The sequence below is a fragment of the Eumetopias jubatus genome, unplaced genomic scaffold (assembly GCF_037043125.1).
Source record: "Eumetopias jubatus isolate StellerSeaLion01/CBP00866 unplaced genomic scaffold, mEumJub1_p1.0 scaffold_1, whole genome shotgun sequence".
NCBI lineage: Eukaryota > Metazoa > Chordata > Mammalia > Carnivora > Otariidae > Eumetopias > Eumetopias jubatus.
The window spans coordinates 126307244-126320676 of record NW_028274807.1 but is presented as its reverse complement, the minus strand read 5'-3'; the positions used below and the strand labels follow the sequence as shown (position 1 = coordinate 126320676).

Below are 13433 nucleotides of genomic sequence, written 5' to 3'. Positions count from 1 at the left end.
CCGCTCACATGTGTGGTGCCTCAGCTGTGCATCTCTTTTTCTCCCTCCATGGGGCCTGTCCAGGTGGCTAGCTTTGATTTCCTCAAATCACGGCAGTCATGTAGTCGGACTTCTGACGTGGTATCCAGCTTTCCTCAGAGCGCCAGCACAGAAGCTACCAGGCCTCTTAACACCTGGGCTTAAAAGTCCCTTAATATCACTTATACAGAACTCTATTGGTCTTAGCAGTCACGGGCCATCTCAGATCCCACAAGAGGAGAAAGAAATGCCACCTCTTGATGAGGCAGTGGCAAGGCCACCTAGAGAAAGAACACGTGGGACAGAGACAGGGATTGCAGCTGCCTTTGGAAATGTGATCTGCCACCAGACTGAACAGAATTTATCTCATAAAGTCACGGGGATGATTGATGAAACGATGCAGGTCAAGCCCTTAGGACAGCACCTGGCACAGAGTGAGCAGTCAATAAATGGTATCTATTACTGGTTATCATTGTAAAATTATTATTATAACCCCTGGTATAGCAATCCCAAGTTGGCATCATCTGATCACCTCACTTAAACCCCATGGCCCTGCCTACTGGAACCAATCAAAAGAAAACTCACACGCCCAACCAGAAGGCTTAGGAGTAGTGACATACTGGCTGTGCTTGGGACCCAGGACAGGCTGCCTCTGTCCCCTGCTAGCTGGTAGATCAGAGCTCTGGTCCCTGGGCCTTACAGGCGAGGTTAGGAGCCCAGAGAGCTGGAATAAGAAGCACACCTTTCTGCAGCTTTCAAATGGACAGCTCAGTCCATCCAGCCATCCCTATTATCGTCGGTCAGAGCAGCCTGCACACACACACAGGGCCCCACAGCTCATATAAACCTCAGACAGGTGAGCTGGTGGCGCTTGCAGCCCCCTTTGCCAGCTAGGCACTGTTTGTATTGGCAGCCAGGGACCAGTAATGGTGCTTAAAGCCTACTGAGCCCTGTGTTCCATCAACTCAAATCAGGAATGCAGCTCAAGGCCAGAAATCACATAAGGTCACTATTTTTACCCTCTGGAGGGCTTAGCAATTCAAGGAAGTCCCTTCAAATCACTAGAAACTGGGGAATAAGTGTGCTTGTTGTTGTGTTGTGTTGTGTTGCTGTGGGGGCTGGAGCTGGGAGATGGGCGGCAGTGGCCTGATGGCCATCACTCGAGCCCAAGCGTGTCTGTGAGAACCAGGCCAGGATGTCAGGGACTTAGGGGGGAAGCTGGACCAGGACTCTGAGGATGGGACAGAAGAGACAGAGGACCTCTGATAGTCATTTCCACGAACCTACATTGGGCAATGGTTCCTAAGTCATCAAAGAAAACCTCAGGCCACATGGAGAAGTCACCTGTGACCATGGAGCGAAAACTGTAGACCGATGATCCAAACGTGATTCCGTGAAAGTTTTTTCCAAATCACAGCTGTTACAGGTCCAATGTCAACACTAAACCCTACAAACCAAGCAATTTCCTGATGAACAAAGGAGGAAAACCCAGAGAATTTGGAACAAGTGATTCTCAAAGTGCAGGTGACCATTTCTGCATCTTCATTGCCATAGAGGGGTTTTCAGATCTCACCAAAATAATAACCCTAGACCAGATACTGATCCAGATTTTTTTTCTACTAGTCACATTTTTTGCCACCTGTAAGTGTACCTAGGATGGGAATCTGACTCAATATTCTTATATCCTATGGAATTAAGATGATTTAAATAAGATGATATGGTGGCCCCTGCTTAACAGGAGCCATGATTCAAGAGGGCATCATGACCAAGAATCTTCCATTTCAACCACAGTAATCAAAAAGGTATGAAAAATCTCCTCCTAGGGGCAGGGTACAGAAAGTTGTATTACTGAGATTTTACTCCAATTTGAAAAGATATTTATCTGTTGTTATGTGTCATAAAAAAAGCCAGATGCTAAATTATAGGTGCACCATGATGACAACTATTAAAAAATGTTAAAGATAGATGCACACAGTTTTTTAAAGGTGTTTATTGGTCAGCCCTACAGTCTGCAAGGCTTGCTATATGGGAAGATGAGATTTGCAGTCTAATGGGGAGACAGATAGGGCAATAAGTGTAACCATAATACAAGTGCTGTCATCCTGGGCAACACACCTGTTTGAGCACCTACTCTGTGCCACCTCCTGTCTTATCATGGGAGTTACAGAAACTTCCTTTCTGCTCTCAAGAGTTTACCGTCTGGTAGAAGAAACATGCCCCTAACAAGCTCAGCCCACTATTACAAGTTTAAGGGCGTGCATGTACTTGGGCAGCCATGGAAACCCAAAGGAGGGGCCCTTAACCCGGACTGGTGGGGGAAAGGGCAAGAGACAATCAAGGAAGTCTTCCTGGGGGAGGTGACCCCTAAGCTTGGACTTGAGGATGAGTAGGAAGGATCCAGGTGAGAAGGAAGGGGAGATACAAATTCAGATTCAGACTTTCGACAGAGCACAGTGGCTGCTATGTGGAGAATGCAGAGGCAGGAGGAACTAGAGACCAAGAGATGAGCTACAAGCTACTGAGGTTACCCCAGGGTACCAGTGATAAGCATCGATCCTGGACACTGGTTACTGGGGGAGAGAGGGCATAAATGTGAAAACTTTCCAGAATATATAAGAGGCAGGACTCCATGATAATTGAATCAGGGAGGGGAGGAAGATGAGGGACATGCCTTTGCTGGGTGTCTAGTCCATGCGAACTCACCAGCGGAAGCACAGATAGGAGAGGTAAACAGGTTCCAAAAGAAGCCAGTGGCACCATTGTGGACACGTTGATTTGAGGTGCCCTTGGATTGTATACATTTCCAGGAAGAAATTCAGTAGCAGGTTTATGCTCGGGGGGAGAGGTCTGTCCCGGAAACATCAATGCAAGAGTCATCAGGAGAGAGACAACTAAAATCATAAGCGTGGCAGAGACCAACGCAGGCGCAGGAAGCATGGCTCAGAGAGAAACGGGCTCAGGACGGGGCAGTGGGGAGCCCACAGGGAAGGGGCAGCAAGGGGAAGAGGCATTAGCCAAGGTGTGCTACTAACACACTAAAGAAAAACCTGCTGAGTGTATAAAGGCCAGAGACATTCATTCTAACTCCGGCAATCTGGGCAAGCGTGCTGGAGGAGAAGGCATTTTAACTGAATGATGGAAGGGGTTTCAGCGGTGGAGGAGGAAAGGATCCCCCAGCGAGTGAGAAATCATGAGCAAAAAGGCCCAGAGGCAGTTCAGAGAGCAAGATTTGTTTGAAAAAAAACACCTGCAAACTGCCTCCCCTTGTGTGTATGTCAATTTCTCACTCTCATTTTTTCTACCATTATCTTTCTCACTCTTTCATTCTCTCTCATCAGTATACTTCATCTTTCTCCCTCGCCTTCTTCCCCTTTTCTCTGTCTTCCTCCCCGCGCCCCCTCATCAGAAACATCAGTCAATTAGACTAAACAAGAGTCTGGCCTCCGGAGGGGGATTCATCATTACCCCCCGTAAGCCAGCGAGGCCATTGTCCTTGGAGTAACGGACAGCCCAGGCCCAGCGCAGCCCGTCCCACAGCTGTGCCCACCTCCCTCTTCGAGGGCACTGCCTGCGGCCTCGGGTGTGGACCGCGTTCTCTCTTTGGCAGAAACGAGGCCTGGAGAACACGTTGCACGACGCCAAGCACTGGCACGACATCGAGCTCCAGAGCCTGGGCGCCGTGGTCAGCAGGCTGGAGGCGGAGCTCAGGGAGATGCGCTGGGAGGCGGGGCAGCAGCAGGAGGCTCGAGAGCATCTGCGGGCGCGCAAGGCCCAGCTGCAGAGGGACGTGGCGTCCTATCACGCCCTGCTGGACAGGGAGGAGAGCGGGTAAGCCTCTCCTTGCCCCGCATTCCTGTGACAGCTCTACATACTCATGGGTTCGAAATTAGAAGTTTTTCAAACACTATAGAAGCAACTAAGGTAAGAAGGAGAAATCACCCTCAAACTAACCCAACACACACACACGCGCACACACACTCCGACAGCCTGTGTCCTTGCAGATTTTTTTTTCAAATGTATTCTTTTCAATTTAAATTCAATTAATTAACATATAATGTATTATTGGTTTCAGAGGTAGAGGTCTGTGATTCATCAGTCTTATATAACACCCAGTGCTCATTACATCGGGTGCCCTCAATACCCATCACCCAGTTACCCCTTCCCTCCATGTCCCTCCCCTCCAGCAACCCTCAGTTTGTTTCCTATGATTAAGAGTCTCTTATGGTTTGTCTCCCTCTCTGGTTTCATCTTGCTTTATTCTTTCCTCTCTTCCCCTATGATCCTCTGTCGTGTTTCTTAAATTCCACGTATCAGTGATATCCTGTGATAATTGTCTTTCTCTGATTGACTTATTTCGCTTAACAAAATACCCTCTAGTTCCATCCATGTCGTGGCAAATGGCAAGATTTCATTTTTTTGATGACTGAGTAGTATTCCATTGTGTGTGTATACCACACCTTCTTTATCCATTCATCCATCGATGGACATCTGGGCTCTTTCCACAGTTTGTCTATTGTAGACATTGCTGCTATAAACATTGAGCTGCACATGCCCCTTCGGATCACTACATTTGTATCTTTGGGGTAAATGCCCAGTAGTACAATTGCTGGGTCGTACGGTAGCTCTATTTTCAACTTTTTGAGGAACTTCCCTATGTTTTCCAGAGTGGTTGCACCAGCTTGCATTCCCACCAACAGTGTAGGAGGGTTCCCCTTTCTCCACATCCTCGCCAACATCTTTTGTTTCCTGACTTCTTAATTTTAGCCATTCTGACTGGTGTGAGGTGGTATCTCATTGAGGTTTTAATTTGTATTTCCCGGATGCCGAGTGATGCTGAGCACTTTTTCATGTGTCGGTTGGCCATTTGGATGTCTTCTTTGGAAAAATGTCTGTTCATGTCTTCTTTGCAGGATTTTTCTCTTCGTATATTCACTTCTGCAGATATACACATACACACACATGGACATACTTCTATGTGTTTGGACATACCGAAGACATACATACTGTGTGTTAGGAGTACTTTCAGCTGCGGGTAATAGACCCTCATTAATGGGGCTACAAACCAATGCTCCTGAAACTTTAACGTTCACTCAGAACACCAAAACCTGAGCATATTTTATTTTTTTATTGAACTATAATGAACATGCAGTATCATATTAGTTTCAGGTGTATGATATAATGATTCAGCATCTCTAGACATGATTCAGTGCTCAAGATAAGTGTGCTCTTAATCCCCTGCACCTGTTTCCCCCATCCCCCCCAACGTCCCCTCTGGTTACCATCAGTTTGCTCTCTGTCTTTAGGAGTGTTTTTTCATTCATAGGTAGAATTTAAGAACAAATGAACAAAGAAAAAAAGAGGCAAACAAAAAAGCAGATTCTTAAATACAGAGAACAACCTGGGGACTTTTTTTTTTTAATGCAGACTCTGCTTCACTAGGTCTGGGGTAGGCCAGAAATTCTTCAAGTCTAACAAAACTCCAAGATGATGCCTATAACTGCTGGCTCACAAGCCACACTTTGAGCGGCAAGGGCACAAACCATGTTTATTTAAGTGTTCCAGAAATAAGGTGGTCTAGGCCCCTCAACGATTTCATTAAGGTCCCAAGCTCTTTCATCTTTCTGATATACCATCCCTGATATATGGGCTTTTTGTCTTCATTTCATTACCCATGGTTGCCAAATGCCTACCATAGCTCCAGACATCATATCTTCATTCATGGTAAGAAGAAGGGGAGGGAAGAGGGAGGCAGCTCTCTTCTTTTATCACTGAAGGAAAAACATGTTGAGAAGGCCTCCAGTGGATTTTCCCTTACATCTCATTGACCATAACATGCTCACATGGTCATACCTCCCTGCAAGGGATGCTGGGAAAGCAATTACTTAGCTTTTCCAGCCTCCATACTGGAGAGAGGCAAGGGGTAGGAATGGCATATATACATCTATATATGTACGTGTATGCACATGCACATAGGTATGTGTACATATGCAGTCTTTTTTTAATGGGTAAGGATTCCAGGAGCATATGTGTAAGTCTTGGGATTCTGCTTCCTTGCCAGCTTGTTAAGGAAATCCAAGCTTTAGTCTCTCATAATTCTGTATCTTCATATTTCCCTCCAAAGTCCCCTCCAAGACATACATTGAATAATGAATAGAATATCAGCTCTGAGAGACAACTTAGTGATTACATAATCCAACCCCTCAATTTCAGAGAGAATACAAAAGCCCAGAGCAGAAAAGGATGTGTTTGTGATCACACGGGGAGGCGGAGGCAGAGCTGGGACTGGAGCCCAGGTTTCCTGGCTTCTCCAAGGTGCTGTGTATCATTTTTCTTCCGAAGGCAAGAGAACTCTACAGAAGCAACCGAATCCTCCCCTCTTTTCCAATACAGAATATGTCATCCATCTCCTTTCCGACTTTTTATTGGATTGATTTCTGCTGATTATAAAAGCTAGATGTTCCTAACAAAGCTCGTTTTTTCACATGCTCATGAACATCTGAATAAATACATAAAATTGTTTTAAACATGTACAAAAAGTAATGAGTTAGGCTGAATTTACTTCAAGAATATAAGAACTCCATTAGTGAGTGCCCACTAGATGCCAGCTCAGTCTTAAGCTCTTTATCTTCATTTCTCCCCAAAACTCTGCCAGGATGACATCATTCTCCCCATTTTATAGACAGGAGACAAAGCCTCAGAGAGCTGAAGTCATTTGCCCAAGGTCACACAGCTAAAAACCATGGAATAGGGGTTTGAAACCCAAACTGCCTTGTTCCAAAGGCCAAATTCTTTTCATGAGACTCTTGCCTTTCCTGTACTCCCACTGTGATCTCTTTACTAATTTTCATCATCTACGACTTCTCTCACTTGTGTTTTTTGTTTGTTTCAGCGAATGAAGGAACTTCTCTTTTCACGAAGAAAATGCTGCCTCCCTCACCAAGACCAGTGAAGTTCCTAGAGGAGTTTCCCCCGCATCGCCTAGACTCCCACCACCACCCTACCCTCCCGAGCTGCATTCCTTGCTGGATTCCCTGGTTGATTCAGCTTAGTCTGAAAAGCATCCTGGAAGTGGAGAGGGTACTTCTGCCTTAATTTAAATAGTCTATAGCTTGATCAACCTCCCATGTCCCTCTCCAAATAAATGCTTTGTGTGTGGCTTCCAGTCTGCCCACCTTGTTCAACCCACTGTCAGGTGAAGATGGATATCGCTTTACCTGCCTGGCTTTTGCTCCCAGAGCCATTCTTAATGGTTTCTGCGGGGGTCCTTGAACATGACGCCATCTACCTCGTCATCCAGGGGTCAGCTGCTCTTGGGTTTATGGACGTAAACATGCGGCTTAGGCAAGACTTGTGCTCATGGCATGTAAGATTGCCACAGTTTGGGGGCAAAAACAACACTCTTGCTAGACAGCGGACTGGCATGGTGCTTTGTTGAATATATCATGATCACAAGCATCACAGAGCGTTCAGATCTCTCTAATGCACTCTGCACAGGCATATTCGTGCAGACTCACACATTTCACTGCGATGGCAGAGCATCTCTCGATCAGTTTAAATGGTACTTCAATTCAAGTCGTGGGGAGGGGCATTAATTAGGTTGTGGTTGCCTACCCCACTGGCAGCCTCAGAATTTTTTTCCACGATCCTTCCCGCCTTCTCAGGGCCTAGCCCAGCCAAATATAGTTTGTGAATCTGCCACCTACCCAGGCAAGTCTCCCCTGCCTTCTGATTAAAACTGAAACCACCACCTGTGTCCTACCACAGGCTCTCAGTGTCTCCAAAACCACACACACAAAGCCCAGCCTTAATTTCTTAATTCTTCCCTCAAGCTTCTGTTAGTCCACCTGCCACACAGAATTACAGACCAAAATATCCACACTGAGTCTGTCCTCCTAAGTGGCTAATCCAGACAGGGGGATGTGTCCAATATGGGCACATTCAAAGACACCCTGCCCCCACCCCTGGGGTTCCAAAGAGCCAAAGCGGACATAAACAAAGAAACCTTCTTTACCCTTAAGAACGCTTAGAAGAGAAGGCAAGAAGTGGGGTCTCCTGGTTGACATTTCACCAACTGACTTCGCTTTATGGCTTCTAGGATCAAAGGGATTGTATTAATAAGTCATGTGGGCAGAACAGCTATTTACAGCTCGCACCACACCTTTACATAATTCTGTTTGTGGTCTGAGGCACAGAAATAGTCAAGGCACCACCTGATGCTACGTCTCGGCAAAGCACCAATCCCTGCACAGCTGCGCGTTCCTGGGTGCCCTCCGTGGGAGCAATGGGTACAAGGGCCTCCCTGGAAGAGAGCGTGCATGGGCGAGCTATGCTGGATGCACTGAGGTCTGAATAGCCATCTTTCCAAAGAAAATAGATGGGTGGCCAACTGAGGTCTGTTTCTTTCCTTTCTTACTTGTTACAATTAATTTTCTGCCCCCCCCCCAGCCAAGACCTAAACCCCTAACCTAAACACAGCTAGGGGGCCCCAAAACGTCAGCTGTCAAAAGGAGGTACTTCTGGGTCTGAATGGCCATGCGTTTTCCAGAACTGTTTCAGCTATTGCAGGGAGGGGAGAACAGATCCGCACACACCATCCCGCGTTTCCACCAGGCAGCATGCTGCGCGGGGCGGCACACGCCCCGTCTCCTCCTCCCCCTAATCTCAAAGAGCATCTGCCATAAATCATTAAGTTAATCATCCTTTGGCAGGGAGAGCCAGTGCAGACTGGGGCTTCCAGTTCTCAGCACGGTGTCTTGCTGTTTCTAATGAGGCTTCATTAACAGGTAAGAAAAGGCGCTGCTGGCCCCTGATTCCGCCAGGGCCTTATTGAGCTCGGGCTTCCCCCCACAACAGCCGGTAAAATTACACCCTGGCAGCAGCTTGCTGGCAGGTGGCAGGGGAGCTTACTGCTCCTGTTGGTGTCAAGGACAGAGCATTTGTTCTGGAGCGGACCAGAGAAGGGCTTCCACGGGGCTCCTCCAAAAGCACAGACGCACTCTGTTTCCAGACCAGGTAATGCCACGGGCCTCTGGCCTCGCCTCTGGAGCACACAGTGTAAACACCCAGGGAGATTGCTAGAACGTCCGTCTGCCGGCTTTCAGACCGGGAGCAAACTCACCTTCACCGTCATCCACACACTTCTGAGCACCTCCTGGCACCCAGACATTTTGCTGGACTTTGAGGACAGCAGTAAACAGGAGACAGTTTCTGCCCAGGTGGGCTTACTGTCTCCCCGGGGAGCCATAAAAGGAAAAACAAAGCAAAACATCACATTGCAGTTCCCGGGACACCTTGCATCACATTGCAGTTCCCGGGACACCTTCATAGAATTCAGTTTATTATAGAAGGCATGGAAATAGACATCCAGATCTAATCTCTGTGGGTTTTCAAGAATCATCAAATAAGTCCCATGCTGGTTTCTGATGATCTCTAAATACCCCACAGATATTCTTTTTTTTCCCCCAGATGTATTGAACTGTGATTGATGTTCAGCACTGTGCAAGTTTAAGGTGTATAATGAGTACCACCATCAGTTACCATCCATCATCTCCTTTAGATACAGAAAAAGAAAAAGAAAAATACATTGTTTCCTTGTGCTGGGAACTCTTGGGGTTTACTCTCTTAACTTTCATAGGTACCAGACAGCAGTGTTAGCTGCGGTCAGTCATCATGCTGTACAGAGACATCCCTGGTACTTACTTATCTTCCAACTCGAAGTTTGTATCTTTTGACCACCTTCCTCCAATCTACCCCCTCCCACCTCTGCTAACCATAGATCTGATCTCTTTTTCTAGGAGTTTGTTTTTTAGGATTCCACAAACAACTGAGATCATACATTGTTTTTCTTTGTGTGCCTCATTTCACTTAGCATAATGCCCTTAAAGTCCACCCATGTTGTTGCAAATGACAGACCTTCCTGCTTTTTATGGCTAAATAATATTCCTCTGGGTATATGTGTGTGTGTATCTGTATATATCCCAACTTCTTTATCCATGCATCTGTCCAAGGACACTTAGGCTGCTTCCATGTCTTGACTATTGTAACTAATGCTGCTATGGATATGGGGTGCGGAGATCTCCTTGACATAGTGTTTTCATTTCCTTCAAATATTGTCCCAGAAGTGGTTTTGCTGGATCATATGGTAGTTCTATTTTTAACTTTTTGAGGAACCTCCATACTATTTTCCATGGTGGCTGCACCAGTTTGCATTCCCACCAGCAGTGCATAAGGGTTCCCTTTTCTCCGCATCCTCGCCAGCATTTATTTCGTCTTTTTGATGCTAGCCATTCTAACAGGTGTGAGGTGATATCTTATTGTGGTTTCCTTAACAGTTAATGATGTTGAGTATCATTTAATGAACCTGTTGGCCACTCATCTGCTTTCTTTGGAAAAATGTCTATTCAGGCCTTTTGCCTATTTTTTTAAATTATAATTTGCTAATTTAGTTATTATCAGATATTTACACTGCTTCCAAGGTTGAATATATATATATATTTTTTTAATTGCAGAAACCGGGGTGCCTCGATGGCTCAGTTGGTTAAGAGTCTGACTCTTGATTTCAGCTCAGGTCATGATCTCAGGGTCATGAGATGGAGCCCCAAGTCGGGCTCCACACTGGGCGTGGAGCCTGCTTAAGATTCTCTCCCTCCCTCTCCCTCTGCCCCTCCCCCCACTAATGCGTGTACACACAGATGTGCTCTCTCTCTCTCTCTCTCTTTCCAAAAAACATGTGGAAATCAACATAGTACTTTGGCTATTAAAGATAAAGAAATGAGCGATTTTAACATTTCTAGAAGGGAAACTAATTGTTAGTACTCTATCTGCACAGAACTATGTGATCCAAATCTGTTAGTGTCAGATTCAAGTTTACCAATTATTACAAATGAATTTGCAGGGGCCCTTTGAGGAACGGGTGATGCCAGCGTGAGGGTGCCAGCAGCAGCCGTAATAGGATTTTCTTCTCAAGAGGCAAGAATGGGGCACCTGACTGGTTCAGTTGGAAGACCTTGTGACTCTTGATCTAAGGGGTCATAAGTTCAAGCCCCACATTGGGTGTAGAGATTACTTAAATAAATAAAACTTTAAAAAAAAAAGGCAAGAGTAAGTCAAGCAATAACGGAGATTTGATATTACTCCTCAGGAAAGCAAAGTCACCTGTTTCATAGTCTACGTGATGAAGCAATAACACATACACATCTCCATCAGAGCTGGTGGGGCATGATGACTACAGCTGGCATATTACCCTTACAGATCTAACGTTTTGCAGTTTGTGAGCAGGGACTTTTCTCTGAGTGGTCTTATCTCCAAAGTGAGGTCCTTCCTTAGAGAGAAAGGGTGCTCTGTCCCCAGGAACACTGAGGTGGCAGTGCCAGGGCTGATACGGTCCCCTGTCAGGACAAGAAGTCTTCAAGTAGACCAGAAAGCAGATATGATCTCTCCTTGGATATGCCCTTGTCTGGCCGGTTGACATTTTGACTTTGTTAAACCAAATGCCTGTTCTTCATGAGACATCTTCTTGAAGTGCTAGTGGGATATGGTGCTGGGTCACTGGAAATGAGCCACTGCATGCTGAGTATCTGTAGGACAGGGGCCTGGAACCCCAAGGCTGAAGCTGCCACAGCCTCCCCTGTTCCCATGCCAGAGTACAGCACCCTATGTCCTGTCTGTGACCCTCGGCAGGGTCAAAGGCCATTGGGAAGTGATGGCCTTGAAAGATTGGGAGCCCCACTTTTGCCCAATTTTAGTTGAACTCTTTGTTTTTTGCTATTGAGTTGTGTGAGCTCTTTATATAATTTCATTATTAACCTCTTACCAGATACATGGTTTACAAATATTTTTTTCCCATTCAGTAAGTTGTCTTTCCTTTTGTTGATGATTTCCTTTGCTGTGCAGAAACTTTTTAGTTTGATGGAGTCCCACTTATTTATTTTTTAATTTTTTGCTTGTGCTTTAAATGTCCTATCCAAAAAGTCATTGCTTAGACCCATGTCAAGGAGCTTTTTCCCTATGTTTTCTTCTAGGAGCTTTATAGTTTTCAGTCTTACATTTAAGTCTTAAATCCATCTCAGGTTAATTTTTGTAAGTGGATTTAAGAAATGGGTCTAGTTTCATTCTTTCACGGATATCCAGTTTTCCCAGCATCACTTATTGAAGAGATTGTGTCTTCCCCATTGAGTATTCTTGGCTCTCTTGTCAAATATTAATCGATTGTATATGCATGGGTTCACTTCTGGTCTCTAAATTCTGTTCCATTGGTCTGTGTGTCTGTTTAATGCCAATACCATACTGTTTTCATTACTATAGTTTTATAATATGGCCTCAAGTTAGGAAGTGTGATGCCTCCTGCTTGTTCTTTCTCAGAATTGCTTTGGCTATGCAGAGTCTTTTGTTGTTCCATATAAATTTTAGGATTTTTTTTTCTGCTTCTGTAAAAAATATCATTGGCATCATGATAAGGATTGCACTGAATCTTTGGATGGCCTTGTGTAGTATAGACATTTTAACAATATGAATTCTTCCAATCCATGAGCATGGGATACCTTTTGGTGTATTTGTGTCTTTGATTCTTTTGTCAACATTTTCAGTGTAGAGATCTTTTACTTCCTTGGTTAAGTTTATTCCTAGCTATGTTATTGTTTTGATGCTATTGTAACACAGATATTCTTTCATAAACTCTTACATCATCTTTTTTGTTTTGATAAATGGCAAAAGAGGATGGTGCCTCTTTGGGGCAATTCTGGCATCTTATCTAGGGTTGCTGGACTTAAATAAAATACAGGATGTCCAGGTAAATTTGAATTTCAGATAAACAATGAATAATTTTTTAGTAGAAATATGTCCCACATATTACATCAGACATACTTCTACTAAAATATTACCAGGTGGGGCACCTGGGTGGCTCAGTCAATTAAGCATCTGGCTCTTGGTTCTGCTCAGGTTATGATCTCAGGGTCATGGGGTCAAGCCCTGCTTTGGACTCCATGCTCAACATGGAGTCTGCTTGAGAGATTCTCTCTCTCTCCCTCTCCCTCTGCCCCTCCCCTCCCGCTCATGTTCTCTCTCTCTAAAATAAATAAACAAGTAAATAAATAAAATCTTTAAAAAATTATCAGGCAGCCCTAATCATAATCAGTCAGAAGCACTCCATACTCATATCCCATATAGTTTTCTGACCTCAAGTGATTCATGAAGATTTGTCCAGCATTTCTAGCTTGGATATCACAAGAAAGGGAAGGGGTAACCCAGGCGACGTTCTTGCTCAGTCTTGATTGAAAACTCAGTCTTCTGACACAACAGCACAGCAGGTCCAATCATGTTCAAGAAATTAATCTGCTAGTTGAGTGAAGAAAGCATACTATTTTCTCAGCTGAAGGGACTGTCTTAATTGGATCATATAGACCAGTTATTTTGAACAA

The 13433-nt window shown here is 45.0% G+C and overlaps 1 protein-coding gene across 1 annotated transcript in view; it reads left to right on the top strand.

The window, feature by feature from the left end:
- BFSP2 (beaded filament structural protein 2) overlaps positions 1–3850 on the top strand; it is a 59819-nt gene extending 55969 nt beyond the window's left edge. The window contains exon 6 of the mRNA XM_028099203.2: positions 3626–3850. Within this exon, the coding sequence (XP_027955004.1) occupies positions 3626–3850 (225 nt within the window). The remainder of the gene's footprint in view (positions 1–3625) is intronic.
- Positions 3851–13433: the final 9583 nt, after the last annotated feature.